A 17,684-nucleotide genomic window follows, 5' to 3' on the forward strand; every position below is an offset into this window, starting at 1 on the left:
GAGGTGGGTCATTTATCTAGGGCATATGCCTCTCAAAAAGTAACTAAAATGTGCGAAAACAAACTCATCGTGAGCGTAATAGAAAGTCTGTGACTGTAAGAACGACTGGTCAACATAGACAAAAATTGTTCCGAGAATTCGGTATGAAAGGACTCTGGCTCACCAAATCAAAGGTACGACAAAGACAACAAGATAATGATTCCGACGAACTCTTCTCAACTATCATTAAACACCTCGATAATCACATCATGGGGTTGAACTTGAAGGTCATGAAGGGGGGTTTGTTACCCAACATAAGATAATTCATTAATACTCAATTTAATGCAGGTAATATTTAGCACCGTCGACCATAAGCATTAACTATTTTGGTCATACAACAAACTAAACGTTGCATTAGTTATGTTTGAATTAATTTTTCAAATTCTTCCTGCAAAAGACTGTACAATTTTATGCCAGATTTATGCCTATTATTCTCCCCATTCCCTCTAACCAAACCACAACTTAAGACCTACATTAGTAAACTTACGAACAGTTTACATTGGTAAACTTACACAAACGTTGTAAAATTCTGCACGAATTTCTTTATTAACCGTTTACAGTAATATTTATACCAACATAACATAGTAATCTCAAGTAGATGAAAGGAAACGATCCCATGCTATTTCAGTGCTAAGTTGTTATTCCAAAACTTGCTTTTTGAGAGTTTAATCATACATTACCAAGGCACCAACACGGCATCGAAGATGCAATGATGCAGCAACCTGAATTCTAGTAAATCCAACAGTTGATCACGTTATAAACATTTCACAGAATTCACATGGCCTGAATGCAAAATGAGCAAACTGCTTTCCAGAAGTCATTTTAAGTAAAATGGATCATTTTATACACTTTTCACCTTCTGTAAGCAACCATACAGAACAAAATGTTAGGTCAAACCCATCAAAAATTTGTTCCCATTCATACAATGTAAATTTCAGAGCCTGGCTCGATGTGCAACCATTCCCTGCCTGAAGCAGAACTGACCAGAGAAAACCAGGACATTGACATTGCTACCAGCTGTTACGGGTTCTATTAGTACAAAGAAATCCTTCTTTGTGGGGTCTGCAGGAAAAGAGGAGGGGATTTTTTTTTTTTTTGTTTGGGGGGGGGGGGGGGGGGGGAGGGGGGGGGGGTTGTTCTGAGTATTAAAAAGGTACAAATAGCCAACACAACAACTTCGCAACTGTTGACATTCACATTTACCTACTAAGATGAGCCTAGGCATCATATATTTACCTAGAAGATAAGAAATTGTAGTACACTACACCTGATTTAATTACCATTACATTCACAACACTGAACTAACTACATATGGACATCTCTCTATCTCTAACTATGGAGAGAGACACATGGAACGAACCACATTTCTTGACAATTGACATAATTGGCCTACATGCAAAATGGACTGCCTATATTGCATTGAGGGACCAATTAGAGACTGTTCTTTCTGCAATTGCGCCGTGCTCTTTGTGCTGCTGCTAGTGCCAGTACATAATTAGCAACAAAACTTCCAAGGGATTTGGAGCTATTGGATTGATGGCGAAAAAATATTAACTAAACTAATGATCATAGTGAAAGACATTGCACCCTAGTTGGGAGATTTTTAGGCATTGGGAGTGCATTAACGTATCTTTGCAGAAAAGGTTTATGGCTATGTGCAGCAGCATCTGTTGAAGATGACTCAGCACCACTAGATTGCCCCCGACCATGAAACTTTGCAAATCGATAGAAGACTGAGAACTTCTCCAGATCTTGTCCTTCCACTATCACGTCTAATACTGACGCTCTCTTGTTCAAACTGCACCATAGTGGCAGCAAAATCAGAACCATGTGAATTGACAAATGTCTTTGTCAGGTAAGCTTAGCAAGCCCATTTTGTTTGGAAGAGGGGGGAGAAGGGGGGGGGGGGTTGTTGGTGTTGTTGGAGAGAGAGAAGCATATATATAAATCTCAACACAAGAGTAACACAAATCAAAGATGAAATGAACTCCTAAAATTAATAGGGAAGCATTATGGGGCAGTCACTGAGGAAAAAAATAGCAGTATTGATTTTCTCAGAATAGACTAGATGGCTTCATGCACATGCTCAATGGTGGCAATTTTGACAGATGAAACTATCAATGTAGCCAAAGTGAAATGAACTCATAATATTACTCCCTCGGTTTCATTTTATGTCTTAGTTAGACTGGACCAAGTTTCAGAATATAAAGACTCTTGAATTCTATGGTCTTAAAGTAACGGTGTGTATAATATACCAAAAATACCATTTGAATCTTATGGTCGTAGACATGCCATGTCATTCCATTATAATACGGGAATCTCACTAATGGTAAAACGCGAATGTTGAAACTAAAAAATTACTAAATATAGAAAGTGACATTCTTTTTTAGACAAACTAAAAACGGAAGCAAGACACAAATTGAAATGGAGTAGTACAAAAGCATTGTGGAGCTTTTTTAAAATATAACAAAGAAAATCTTTGAAGGCCAATGGCGCACAGTTAAACTCAGTGAATAATGTACCCACTCTCTACCCTCTCCACTTAAATACCAGACCTATGTTTGCCACAGGGTTTGAACCAGTGACATGCGCCTAACCCACACATCACGCCCTTTGCACTTACTACTGGACCAAAGCCCAGGGGAGCAAATATTAGGATAATAGCAGTGTTGATTTCCTACTAAAAAGTGACACTATTCATTTATGAACCGGCAAACAAATATGCACTTTCTGGAAGATTTAGTCCAAATTAGCACTATTTCTTCATTTGATGGAGTGGGAAATAACGTCAATGGTGATAAAAAGAACTATTACTGATCATCTTTCCATTTTCGAAGATGTGCTAAATCATTAGAGAAGATGTGATTTCCAATTAAACAAACCTCCATGTGTCCTTGAAATTTAGATCTAGTTGATAATCTATCTATACACAAACAGGGGCGGATTTAGAGGGTGTTCCTGAACACCCTCGGCAAAAAATCACATTGTATATATAGGGTAGATTTTCTGTGTTTATGTACATATATCAACTTTTGAATACCCTGACAAATGCAAAAGGTTAGCTCAAGCGGTCCAGGTTGTTTAAAATTGTCTCTAGAGTCCTAGGTTCGATTCCTAGGGGCAACATTATTTTTTATATTTAGCTTTTCTTGTTTTTCCTGAACCCCCTAAGTGAAAATTCTGAATTCGCCACTGTACATAAAAGCACGAAGCCACTTAGCGAAATGTGGTTAGCTTTTTTTACCCATTAAAAGTAGCTTTCACACTAGACAAAACAGTCATTTAATTATTTCATTAATGTTGAGGTCTTTAAAATCAACTAAGTTTTAGATATTAAATTTTTCCTTAATTGAACTACTTAATAGAAAATTCCTAAATTTAGGACTTCAATATTAAATTAGACTTCACCTTATAAAAATTATTTCCTTATAACATAATTATATTATTATTTGTGAAAATTAAATGGTATAGCCTTCTTGCCCATGTTCTTCCATGAAGTATTTGTTTTCACTCCCATGTAGTACAACTCCCTCCGATCCATATTTACATGATGCTTTTATGATTAGTCTAAAATAATTATTTTTTACATAATCAAGAAGGTATTAATTATTACATATTATTTTATCAAATTTATCCTTATTTTAGATGAGTGAATTTTTACATAACCAAGAAACCATATTAAATAGGTACTATTTAATTAAGGGTAACGTAGTGAGAACACCTCTTACTTTACTACTTTCTAGGCGTGAGTGGATTTCTTAAGAGGTGTGCCCAAGCTAAAGGAACTATATAATATGGACTGGAAGGAGTAATTATCTAAGTTACAAGTTTAATCTGGTTGGTATTTGATGTTCTCCAATAAGGACGTCGATATCAGGAAACTGAACGACAATACAAAGAATATTGAAGGAAAGTGGTTTATGACAAGGAAATTCCAACACAAATTAATTCTGCATAATTTTGATTTTCTACATCAGTTTTTATCATTGTATTTTAATAACATAAGAACAAAATAGAAGGAAAGTTTATTTATGACTATTCGCTATTCACAAAGTTCAATCTGTATGTGTTTCTTTAAAAGCTTGACTGTTATTCTAAAATTTTGATTCCATAAGTATTTCTACAATATTTTTCTACAAATAGTATCTATTAATAGGTTTTAGAAATAGTAGTTATTTGTTTAATAAGGATTCTTAAAATATTTGAATTATTATTATTAATCTAATTTAAGTGTATTATTTTATTGCATAATATATGATGATTATATAATATGATACTAGCTTGGTTTTCATATTATTTCTTGTATTTGCTAGACTACACAAATTTAAATGCATCCCAAAGTAGAAAAATAACAAATACAGATATATGTTGACCAATATATCTTGATTTAGAAGACCGATAACCACAAGACTGAAGAATCTCTGCGACCAATATAAAAAGTCTTAAAATTAAAAATCTTACTAAGTTCCTTTATTATTTGAATAATGTAACATAACAATTTGTAGAAGACAAGTAATACCGAAAAAAGGAAAAATCCTTAGAGAATAAGTAAAAATGTAGCTTAGTATGAAAAAAAGAAAATTTCATTAACAAAACAAGTAAAATTTTATCTATTACCTGTTGTATACTTAAAAAGGAAAAGGGTCAAATTTACCCTCCAAGTATGGTTTATAGTTTAAATTTGCCCTCCGCCAATGTTTGGGATCAAATTTGCCCTCGCCGTTAGGATACTTGACAAATTTTCCCTTATATGGATGGAAGTTTGACTTGGACTCCACAACACAAAAAAATTAGCCACGTCAGATCCATGTAGGCTCCACGTACGATCCCATACCCAACTCAATCAATTAATTCCACTATCTTCGCTTTGAATAATGAACGTAAAAGACTATGCAGTCTTAGTATTGATGATGAAGAAAAAGAGTGGAAATCAAGAACACAACAATGGAGAAGAAGCAAAGGATGAAACAGAGCTACTATGTGACGAGTCATTCTGTGAAATTGTGAAGAAGAAGTTATCTCGGATGCTTCTTCCAAGATAGTGGAAATCATCAAAATTCTGAACAAAATGATCAAAGTGTAAATCAAGAATCAGGACAAGATGATCAAAGTGGAAATCAAGAATCAAAAGAAAATGATCAAAGTGGAAATCAAGATGATGATGGCGAAGAACAGAACAGAGAAAATGAAGACTACGACGAAGAAGAAGTTGTTGATGATCATCTGGATTTGGCGATTTTAGAGTCCATCTATGAATACAAGTGGCGATTTCCAAAATCCACACTCCGTAACTCTACACCGCCACATCAAGGACGCAATTCCCGGCTTAAAAATCCCCCGATTGAAATTAACGAAAAAGAAATCATTTCAGGAAAATTTCAATCTGCGGGAAATGGAAGGAGATAATCCAGATATGGACCGACCCATTGATAAATTAAAGAAATCTTCAACTGGTGTAACCAAATATGGGGTAACTTGGTTATGGGTTAATTAAGTTGGGTATGAAATCCTACGCGGATCCGACGTGGAGCTTACGTGGATTTGAAGTGGCTCATTTTTTTTTTTTTTGTGGAGTCCAAGTCAAACTTCCCATCCATATAAGGGTAAATTCATCAAGTATCCTAACAGGGAGGGAAAATTTGATCCCAAACTTTGACAGAGGGCAAATTTAAACTATAAACCATACTTGGAAGGTAAATTTGACCCTTAGCCCTACTTAAAATTATTATTTGACATAGAATTATAACCACTTAATTCTATATAATTTAATTATCTTAGTAAAAATAAAAAAGAAAAATAGATAAAGACTAAGTAGAAAATCATAACTGAAGTCGATAAATGTCGATAGGCACCCCTTTGAGTTCCTTATTCTTAATTATAAATTTATAATCAGTCATATAATTAAAATCAACTAGTTTATATAATTCAATTATCTTAGTTTAACAAAAAAAGATAAATACACTTTCTGTGAAAAAATGTTTGATTATAGGTGTACAATAGTATGTTCATTATGCTTTAATCAAACACTCCTATAAAATTATGTACCAAAATGTAAATACACGCACTAATAAATACTATAATTAGATATAAATTATTTCAATGTCCACAATTTTTTATTTTTTTTTGAGACATGGGAACCCGCAGCCGCTAACCTTCGGGTTCGGGTGCGCATAGGGTAAACCCAGCTCCTGTGCAATAGCTCGCAAACCACACAGGAGAGATAACCCGCACTAGGCTTTTCAATGTCCACAACTGGTATTATACTTTTTAGCACCACATCAAATTATGGATATACTTTTGAACTGATACTTAAACGATAGCATACAACTTAGTAATAAAGTATACATAATTTATTACTGTAATATTTATATAATTTTTAAAGTCTTCTACTTATTAATACAGATAGACACGCAAAGAGCGACTACTTAAAAGCTGAAATCTGTATGCCAGAATTTAGCATTTTGTGCAGTTCTGCTTTAACTAGACAGACTATTTCTATTCATATTACAGAGACCGCCAAATACAGAAGTGAACATGAGAAAACATCAGCGTAAAGAAAATGTCAAGGCTCAAATGTAATTAACTTATGAAATATCTCCTGAAACCTGAACCTATCTTCCATTCAAACCTATTCAAATGCAACAAGTAAAGACATCCCCGATTTCTTAGATGGCTCAATTCCTTCAACTATTTTTCTTTCCCCCACCCCCACCACCCCCCCCCCCCCCGCCCACCATCACTAAAAATATAAATGACTAGGTGTGTGTGTAGTATAATAATTCAGACAAACTCGAATCTTTTTAGTGATGGAAGCTGAGCGGGAGAAGGAGAAGACGAAGGGCTTGGAACGTGGTTCCACTTGCATTAATGTGGATTGTTTGGAGAGAGACAAATAGGAGAGCTTTTGAAGGAGTAGAGTCGAGTTTCTCTCAGTCGAGGAGTAGTCTCCGTTCCCTTATTTTCTTTTGGTGCTCTCAAGAAGTTCCTTGGTGTATAGATGATTGGGTGGAGTTTGTAGAGAATCATATCTCCTTGTAGATTCTTTACCTTTTGGAATACCGCTCATATACGGCCAGTTTGGCCTTGTTTATGAATGAAAATACATTAACTTGATCAAAAAAAAAAAAATTAGAATCAAATAAAGACAAAAGCATAAGCGAGATATGAACCATTTACCTCACAAAGTCACTTTCTAACTTGCTTGCTCTTCCCATTAACTCGTCCACAACTCTGGAGAAGTGAGGTCTATCATCTCTCTCAGATGCTTTCCGCTTGTCAGGAAGACTACTAATACATCAAACAAATTATTAGGACCTCAACAACAAATTGTAGATGCAAACTAATCAATCTCAAGTAATAAGTAGAGCATCAAAAAAAAAGCAGCTCAAATGTGGACTTCTCAAGGCTGGGAACTTGTATTAAGGAGAATGTTGAATGATTGGAAGGTAGCTAGGTTGACTGAATTCTACAAGCAGCTGGAAGACTTTAAAGGTTAACAGATGGAGGTGGATACATTGTGGTGAGTGGTGACAGGGGCATAACAGTGGCAGTTATAAGGTGAATGCAGCATACAAAATTTTGAATCAATCTTCTCAGCAGATTATTAATTGGCCATGGAAGCATATTTGGAAAATCAAGATACCCTACAAAGTAGCTTGTTGTACTTGGATGTTAGGAAAAGATGCTGTCTTGACCCAAGATAATCTCATTCAGAGAGGAATTTCACTTTGCTCAAGGTGCTATCTATGTGGGAAGAATCTGAGACAGTTAGCAATTTATTCTTACACTGCAAGATAACAGATTAGCTATGGAAGACCTTTATTAATCTCAGAGGTATATCCTTGAAAATGCTCAAAAAGACTATTGAAGCTCTTTTATGTTGAGATGAGGCTGGTGCTGGAGCAAGAGACAGAGGTAGATGGAGAATTATCCCAGCATGTGTTTGGTGGATCATCTGGATGAGAGGAATTCCAGATGTTTTGAGGATGAGGATAGTGGTAGCTCAGTGCAAAAGATCAAACCAAATGGTATCTTGCTTTTCTGTTTTTTGTGTAAACAGAACTACACAGAAGACACTGAATCAATCCTTGAAATTATAGAATCTTGCTAGGACTACAGAACAGTTTTCTCTTCTAATTTTGCTCATTGTAAATATGGTTGCAGTACAACCTTTGTACTGATATTATGTAACAATCTCCCAAAAAAAAGGTAATAACTAGAACTTACAGTTCTTTGCCATCTTGAGGCATATTGGTATCAGCATCCGAGCAAGAGACCATGCCGCATGCATCCCCTAACGCCAATCTGGAAATGGAGTAAGCCACACTCTCATACTCCGATTTAGCATCTGCAGAAAGAACTGCTGCAGGCGGAGGATAAAATAGTTGCTGCATAAGCTGAGTGGTCAACAGAAGCCTTCTTCTAGCTTTAAGCCTTGGTGGCCCATCATCAATAGAATCAATTTCTTTAACCTGTTATCAGAAGAATAAAGGATATCAGAAATGCAACGGCAACCAAATTACAAATAATAGGATTATAGTCGACAACTCAAGCGACCTTTTCAGGAAGCCTATTAACTGCTTTGGCCCACTCTATATCCGCCAGGCTGCCAAAGGAAAAATTAACATGCATCAACAAACATGCTGTTAGAAATAACATAACCACCAAAGTGAAAACAACAGATGGAATAACAGAAGCAGCCAAATAGCTTAAAAGCAAAGGTTTTATCAAAGTTGTTGCACAATAAGAACCTGATTGTCTGATCGCTACATAAATCCAGAGAAATTTCTTTGTACCAAGGAGTGAATTCAGATGTAGTACGTTTCCGCTTTTTCGGTTTCATGATTGGGTGCTGCTGATCAACGTTCATTGGCAACGTTTGTAGAGAAGAAAAATGTTCAGTTGCAGCAGAGTTGGCAATTGAACTTTGCCCAACATTACCAGTTTGACTTCTATCAGCAGTTGCATGGATTACTTTCTGAATAGAGTTAAAAGCATACAAACCACTGGTAGACTTTGCAGGAATGAAAGGCTGTTCTGCTGCCTTCATGGCAGCAGCAGCTCTGTGTGCATCATACATCTGTAACATCTGCCCATTTTTGAAGCTTCCGTACTGATTGAACCATGATGGTGGCATATGTGGACTAATCTGAGTTTGCTCAGGCTGAACACTACTAGTATTGCTGTTAAGAGAGCCAGTCTGAGAATCATCCTGACAAAATGCAACATCCTGAGGAGTCATCCTTCCTCCATGTTGAAATGATACACTTCTCTGCAAATCATCTGGCCCAGAGAAGTTCAGCATTCTAGAATCACCAGAAGGAACTTGCTGAGTAGCTGCACTGCTGTCTGGTACCCTCATTCTTTTGAGGGCCATATTGCTTGGGTCGGTCTCCGCGTTTTTCATGGTCCACATTTGGTTTAGTAAGGAATAACTTTGATTAGGAAAGCTGTTTGGTTTCAGTGATCGGCCAAAGGCTTCAATATCTCTCTGCATAGAGGAATTTGCAGGAGATCCTTCGCGGAGATTCTTGACAATAGATTCTCTACCCTGTGAATCGTTCATCTCCTGCACTAAGTCCACATTTTCCGTACGTACTGCCTCAGAAGTATTCTCCTTATCTTGCAGTTCTTCCCCCTCGATAGAATGCAGAGAATTCACTGAACTACGACCAAGCTCAGACATGAAAGTCCCTCCTTTGTTGGCATCTTGATCACCTTGCCTCTCTGGAGCAGATAATGATGACTCCATAATATTCATCTGATTCTGCTGGAGAATATGGGAAGGATTCTTGCTATACTGACCACTAAAAAGGTGTGGTGGTGGTGGAAAATTGGTGTGCATATTAGTGGACTTGGAAGATGCACCCTGCAGAGATATCCCAGGCATTAAAAAAGAAGGGGAAGCTGACACTGGCTCCTTGGACGAAGCTCGATTAGTGGAGACGCTTCCATGGGGACCATTAGCATTACTTAACTGAGAATTGCCCATAGAGAGCGGGGGGCTATATGGTACATTGCTAGCACCATCCGGCAAGGGTCCTCTGCCAGAATCTCCTTTTTCTGTTGAATGGGGTTCATCAAAAGATACACCAATAGACTGATTTGTTGAGTCTTGCCCATTTGCCCTAACCATGTGGGGATTTTGAAGCTGATTTCTAGAGTAAGTATGACCAGAAGCTGATTCAAATGCTGAAGAAAAGTTCCCAGACATGGTGTGCATATCAGTTCCATTAATTGTACTTCCTGGAATTCTTGTGTTATGCTTAGACTCTTGCTGTAAGAGGCCAGAAGGGGCAGGGAATTGAGCCTGATGAGGACAGAGCATCTGCCCCCGACTTCTCTCTCTAATCTCAGCAGCAGCATGGCTTGACTGTGAAGAGCTAACTGCTCCAGCAAGACCTTGAGATGACAAGAGATGGGTTTGGACTGAGATCTGCTGCGATGGAGGGCCAAGTTGAAGACCAAAACCTTGAGAGGCCGAAGACCGACTTCGCCGGAGGTGTCCAGCAGACCCATCAGAATTTTCGGCTTCAGGCGCATCAGATGATGCTTTATGTTCATAATTGCTGAAGTAAGCTGTAGAGCCACGCTCTCTCGACGGGTCCACCTTCTGAAGAAGCTGCAGCATGTCTGGACTGAAATGAGAAAACCAATCAAAGCATCAGATCTATACAGCATGAAGAGATTAAAAGATTGCAGCTGAAATGTTCCGAAGAATCATCTAAAGTTATGACAAATAATTTCTTAGTGATTTAAGATATCGCTGTGTACCTAGGAGATTAACTAAGCATTTTGGGAAACATTTGAGTCGAAATTGGAAAAATAGCGGTTGGAGTTCAAGTTGGAAAAAGGTTTGTGGAAGTCAAAGTTCTATTTGGACATAGTTTCATTTAGAAAAAGAAAAATTTGTGAAACTCAGATTTCTGAGGGGAAGCAAAGACTTTAGAAACATTACTTGAAATACAACTTCAAACTATTATTTCAGCTTTCATGTTAGTTCAAATGACATTCAACTTGAAACCCAAAACTTCTAGCCAAACTTCAATTTGGAAATAATCATTTCAGTATTTGAATACTGAAATAATTGTTTCCTGGCCAGACAGGCCTTTGTAAGTTATGACAATACTGAATTGACAACCTAGATTTTGGAGCCGAATTTGGTGATAGCCCAAAAGATCTGTTTATCAGTGTAGACATATTAGATCCACCACCAGGAAAGCTGCCACCAGAGTGCACCTGGCCATAGCCTTTTCCATCAGCCAGCTCATCAGATAAACCCACCTGTAATTTACGAAACATTCCCCTTTTATTACTGACCAAAGGTTTACAGAACTTAATAGAATTATACTATCATATATCAGATATAACACCTTTTCCAATTCTGCCTGAATATTAGGAACCTGAGCCAACAAAGACTGGCCATGGTGGGGATTCTGCTGCAACATAGGCTGAGAATGAGTAGGGTGTTTCATTCCACACGTAGGATCTGCATCCTTATCCACGTTTCCCATAGGATGATACTGAAACTTGTTAGCCCGAGAATTTCTCCGACCAACATCATTAGACAACTTATGCTTCCCAGTGGGCAGAAACCTTGAATCCTTAGCATCTGTTAATACATTATCCCTAACACCACCAGCAGAAGAATGAGGGGATAAGTTAGAGCGATGGCTGTCATTCGAATTCTCCTGTTTATCACTGTTCTCCATCTCATGCATTTTACCCTCTTTGTCGCCAATATCCAGAGATGAGTGCAAAAGCTGGTTGTCCTCAGAAACATGATGTTGTAAGACCTCCCCTTTGCCGACACTAGATTTTACCAATGGATCAGCATTCTTCCAATAACTAGATTGATGATTATTTTGGAAAAATTGACTGGTTTCCTCGCCACTCCTCATGGTACTTGAGTTTGGTGTTGCGGCAGAACTATGCAAGCAAAAGACCTCCGAATTTGCCTGGGGACTACCCACAGATGATTCTGTGCGTGCCATAGTAACTGTAGTATTACGGCCAGGATCAGAATTCCACCCAGCACCCCTATGAACAACTTCACCTTGAATGAATTTCTTCTGATTGTAATCTTGGGAACGTTTAAATGGATTCTCTCTTGAGACACTCACTGCATCTCCAGAGGGCATTGCTGATTCAAGAACACTCCAGCCAGCTGATTTGTTGTGTTGTTCCCTAGCTCCACCAAGCTCGGGTGCCAAAGAAGTAGAAATGTTTTTTAAAATCATTTCCCTGTCAAGAGGATTTGAAGTCTTCTCAACCATCTGGCAACCTTCAGCTCCTAACATCTGTGTTTGGCCTAAATTAGACAACTTGTTTCTTCCATCTGATGACGGCAAAAGTCTCTGAGAAGAATTTGATTGCAGGCCCTTGCCTGGCTCAAATGGAAACCTCTGACCCTGAACATTGTGATAGCTATTTCTCATATCGGGGCTACCAGAGGGATGAACAGAAACAGAATTTAAGGATGAGGCTTGGGGCAAATTGTCTTCGGCATAAGTTGTTTTATGTCTCTCACTGTTGTATGTCAAGTTCGGACTCCCGCAGGGAATTTCAGTACTATGAAAATTCACACCAGTCCACTGCTCCTGTAGACCAACATCACTGCTAGAAATTTCTGCAACAGCAGACTGCATAAGAGCACTCCAAGTACCACCTTGGATAGAAGGAGTCCCATCTAGCAATTCAGCACCATCAAAAGGATTACCACCTTCGCCGCTCATAGGGCTCTTGCCAAAGGCGGCCCATATATTATCATCTGAACCAAATAAAATTCTTTCTTCAGTAGGATCCAATCCAACTTCGTTCTGTGAGGAAGAAGCTCCCCCGGCTGCTTCGTTCTGTGAGGAAGAAGCTCCCCCGGCTGCTTCCTCCTGTGAGGTATCTGAAGGAACAGCTATATCCTGTCTGCCACAGAATTCCTGTAGAACTGATGCTTTTTGCATAGCATCAGCTTGCTGAAGGTTACCCACATCCACTGCATTAGATAGGGTTTGGCTTGGAGCATCTCCAAATACATTTTCAACTTGGAGTCTCTGTCTAGAGAGGAAAATCCCATCCTGCGCACTGACTTGATCTGCTAATGGAGCATATTGATTAACTGGAAATGAACTATTAAAAGTTGGCATTGGCTGCACTGCTTGCTTATCTGTCACCCCTTGTGAAAATTGGTTTAGAGATGGTCTTGAACTAGGAACAGGAACTCCATATAGAGATTGATCAATCTGTTGAGGAATCAAACCCATTAAGCGCTGTGCTTGGCCATTATTGGTGGGAAAGAGTCCACTGGAGGACCCTTGAAGTACTGGAGAACCACGCTGTGACCAGTTTGTGTTGCCAAGCTCATTTGCCCAGGTATGATTTAATGCGCCAGAATCCGCAGTACCATTAACTAATGCAGAGGAATGTACACCAGATGCTAACTTAGGACTGGAAGAAACTTGATTTAAAGTATTTTGTTGCCTTGCTTCTAGTTGATGAAGTTGCTGCTGTCTCTGAAGTTCTTGCATCTTCATGAACATAACCTGCTGTTGAAATTGTTGCATGTCATTAATCCCAGACTGCTGCCGCTGCAAAGAATGCAGCATGTTTGATTGCTGATGAGAGATTTGCTGACCACCAAAAAGATCGCCACTCACAGGACTATCCGAAGTTTCTGATCTAACAGATACTCTTGTGTGCTGCTCAGGACCCAACCATTGCTGCGACTCAAAAAAAGATGAGCCTCCTGAGGCTATATTACGTTGATCAGAACTAGTATCCACAGCAGGAAAGTTTGTTTCATCCTGCCTTGTCTGGTAAAACTGATTACCATACATGTAGCCATTCAAATTTGGCTGCTGGCTTTGTGACTGATTTTTAGCAAGCTCAGGCCTCTGAATTGGCTGCGCAAAATTTAAACCATGCTGCCCATTGAATGGGTAACTGCTTATTCCTCTTCCAGCGTCTGCATGCAGGAAAAGTAAGAGATCAATCACAGCCATTCACCAAGCTATTAATAGTTTTGAGAGCACACGACATGTTAAATTACCAGAATTCTGCAAATTGTAATTTTTCGTGTTGGAACTCAGTACACCTATCTGTCTCTGACTTCCAGCCCACATATTGCCCCTTGAAGTTGGCCAATTGACGTCCACTACTGGGGAATTATGCTGTACTTGTGACAAGCTGTCTTGTGCAAAAAAATTGTGAACACTATCTCCAAATTCATTGCCAGGCATAGATGATTTTCCAGAACCTTTGCGTGTATAATTTTGCAACTGAATCTTCTACTGTTTGGCATTACAATCAATGTACTATCAGAACATATACATATTCACTTTGGATAACTATTCTCAGCTGTCTGTCTTGAAACTCCTGCAAGATCATTCAAGTTTTCATTAAAAGTTGCAAAATCATGCTGTAAGTGCCACATTGTCAGGTTCTTCATGATATTATTTGAGATGAAAAAGGTGGTCTGGTGTAAGAATTGAACATTAACATTAATGAACTACTTCCATGCACCATCTATATAAACTACAAGAAGAGAAATAAGTGCAGGCATTGAAGCTCAACGCTATCCTTCCACACAAATCAAAGACACGACCTAAATGGAGGACCAAGAGGACATGACATAAACAAAAGAAAGAGAAGAATCGGAAATGATCAAAGATTGGATCAATATAAAGCGTTTAAATGAGACTAACAAGCTCAATACACCATCTAAATTTTAAGGCAGTCCACTTTTCAAAAAAAATCTCCCCGATTGTACCACACAAAGGGAAGAGGTGGAAATATGTGCCCTTGTTTTTTTTTTTTTTTTTTTGTGTGTGTGTGGGGGGGAGAGGGGGTGATAATTTAGCACTCAGATGATGTGAGTTATTTGGAGAGGAAGAAATAGGAGAGCTTTTGAAGGGATAGAGGATGAATTTTGAACAATAGAAAAGTAGCATTTTTTATTTTTTTTTAGTAAATAGAAAAGTAGCATTTCATCCCTTATTTCTTTTTGGTGCACCCATGTGGTTCCTCTTTGTATAGAATATTGCATATGTCAGGACACCTACAGAATGCAGCACAGGTCAAGTTGAAAATGAATCCTTATGATTAGTAAATTTGTGATGCTTGTTCTTATTTACCAAGGTCATGTAGTCCCAGTAAAGTTAATGATATAGCACTATAAAATTATTGCTCAAAAAAAAAAAAAAAAAATTGCTCATGTGACCGCTTTGTTTTGCATTATAAGGAACTCAAACCTCTAATCACAATAGTAACATCACACCATATGGCACTACCCTCTCATGGAGACCCTACAGCTCATTCCTCGCTTCCCTCTCCAACTATCTTCACTTTTGTTTACCCTCACAACAAAAGATACTGACTTTAGAAATTAAATCTACCAGTGCCACCACATTGAAGAGCAACACTACTTTTCTAACTATTAAATGAAGATAATATCTTAAACTCTGTTCTTACAATATATCCTATTCCAAGAGCTCCTTTTCTTGTTTTTACTTTTGATAGATTCCAACAGTTAACCATAATTATTACCTCAGAAGAAAACTAACCCTAAAGTATCACAAATTTTTCATAACGTAACTAACTTTAAACTATCACAGAAGTTGCAAAGATGATTCCGTACTTAATGTGCTAACCATCCGCTCACATTGCACTTTGCCACTACCTTACTCATCACAGTCAATACAAAGAACATATATAAATTCCAAATTGTGTGTTGGAGAGTCTAATTCTAAAAAGAGGTATCATTTTTAAACAACTCTGTGTATTATCTAAAAAAAAAAAAAAACTCTCAGTTAGCATCATAATACAGAGATTTACTAAACCAAGAACAAAACTGATAGGACAAACTGATAAAGTCACTAACTTTAAACTATCACAGAAGGTGCAAAGATGGATTTTATACTAAATTCCCACTTAAACCTACAGATTTGTGCTAACCAACCGCTCACATTGCACTTTAGCACAGCCTTCCTCATCGGCTAATCACAGTCAATACAAAGAACATATATAATTCTAAATTGTGGGTTAGAGAGTCTAATTATAAAAAGGCATCATTTTTAAACAACTCCGTGTGTTATCTGAAAAACACTCAGCCAGCATCATAATACAGAGATTTACTCAATCAAGAACAAAACTGATAGGATAAGCTGTTAAATTCACTGTACCCAGGCCGGTAAAACCAAGGACAGTAAAAAAAATAAAAATCGAGTCCATCCAATTAAAAACAGTGCATTCCACATAAATTAGGGCTCATCATAAGATTTTTGATAAAGTCACTAACTTTAAACTATCACATAAGTTGCAAAGATGGATTTCACACTTAATTCCCACTTCAACCTACGGATTAGTGCTAACCATCTGCTCACATTGCACTTTGGCATAACCTTGCTCATCACAGTCAATACAAAGAACATATATAAATTACTCCCTCCGGATCAGAAAAAGAGTCCACTTAGCCATTTGCACACCCCTTAAGAAACTACTCACTCCAAGAAAAAAAAAACATGTAAATTGACTAAACTACCCCTAATTAAATAGGCATTGGGATTTGATCATATAACAATTAATAGGGGCAAATCTGGAAAGATAAGGTTAATTGTTTCTTGATTTAATAAGTGGACACTTTTTTTGACCAAAAAAAAAGCTAAGTGGACACTTTTTTTTTATCTGGAGGGAGTATAAATTATAAAAAGGCATCATTTTTAAACAACTCCGTATGTTATCTTAAAAACACTCAGCTAGCATCATAATACAGAGACTTACTCAACCAAGAACAAAACTGATAGGACAAACTGATAAAGTAACTAACTTTAAACTATCACAGAGATTTCATACTTAATTCCTTCTTTTTCTTGAAATGGTAAAAGTTTTACTTAATTCTCACTTAAACATACATATTAGTGCTAATCATCTGCTCACATTACACTTTAGCACAACCTTAATCATCACAGTCAATACAACGAACATATATCAATTCCAAAATTTTAGGTTAGAGAATCTAATTATAAAAAGGTTTCATTTTTAAACAACTCACCCTCAGCTAGCATCATAATACAGAGATTTACTCAATCAAGAACAAAACTGATATCACAAGCTGTTAAATTCACTGTACCCAGGCCGTCAAAACCAAGAACGGTAAAAAAAAAAAAAAAAAATTAAGTCCATCCAATTAAAAACAGTACATTTCATAGAGATGTATAAAATTAGGGCTTATATAAGATATAGAACAAAAATGTTAAGCAAACATACCCAAATGTTGAGTTTGATAACAATGGAGCTCCGAACCGACCCGTTAATTATCGGAATTCTAGGGTTTTGAATCGGCGATAGAAATTGCGGTGCTGTTGAGAGAGAAGAAAGAGCGAGAGAGAAATTGAAGTGTCCCTAGAGAGAGATAAAGCAATCGAAATGAGATTTTAACTGAAACAGTCCCTAAACTTTGGAGGAAAAGTTTCATTTGGTCCTTGAATATTCACATTGTGCATACGTATGCTTTTAAGTTCTATTTTGGTGCACTTTGGTCCCTTATGTAACTGCCAAAACCAAACGGAAGTTGACATGCTTAACGGAAATTAGGTCACGTGCGAGCATATCTAACAAAGTTCAAGAGCATTGTAATATTGATGTTTATATCAATA

At 37.5% G+C, this 17,684-nt stretch overlaps 1 protein-coding gene across 2 annotated transcripts; it reads right to left on the bottom strand.

The window, feature by feature from the left end:
- Positions 1 to 1,158: 1,158 nt before the first annotated feature.
- LOC132055746 (uncharacterized) lies at positions 1,159 to 17,449 on the bottom strand. 2 transcript variants are annotated; one of them, XM_059447711.1, is made up of 9 exons: positions 17,296 to 17,449; positions 14,081 to 14,406; positions 11,412 to 13,996; positions 11,180 to 11,322; positions 8,790 to 10,676; positions 8,596 to 8,644; positions 8,266 to 8,510; positions 7,216 to 7,323; positions 1,159 to 1,837 (listed from the first exon to the last, which is right to left on the bottom strand). In XM_059447711.1, the coding sequence occupies exons 2-9, from the start codon at positions 14,268 to 14,270 to the stop codon at positions 1,606 to 1,608; spliced, it is 5,439 nt and encodes a 1,812-aa protein (XP_059303694.1). In that variant the 5' UTR covers positions 14,271 to 14,406; positions 17,296 to 17,449; the 3' UTR covers positions 1,159 to 1,605. The 2 variants fall into 2 exon arrangements, with proteins under 2 accessions (XP_059303694.1, XP_059303693.1); XM_059447710.1 differs by having other exon boundaries at positions 7,216 to 7,326.
- Positions 17,450 to 17,684: the final 235 nt, after the last annotated feature.

Source organism: Lycium ferocissimum, chromosome 5 (genome assembly GCF_029784015.1).
Source record: "Lycium ferocissimum isolate CSIRO_LF1 chromosome 5, AGI_CSIRO_Lferr_CH_V1, whole genome shotgun sequence".
Classification (NCBI taxonomy): domain Eukaryota; kingdom Viridiplantae; phylum Streptophyta; class Magnoliopsida; order Solanales; family Solanaceae; genus Lycium; species Lycium ferocissimum.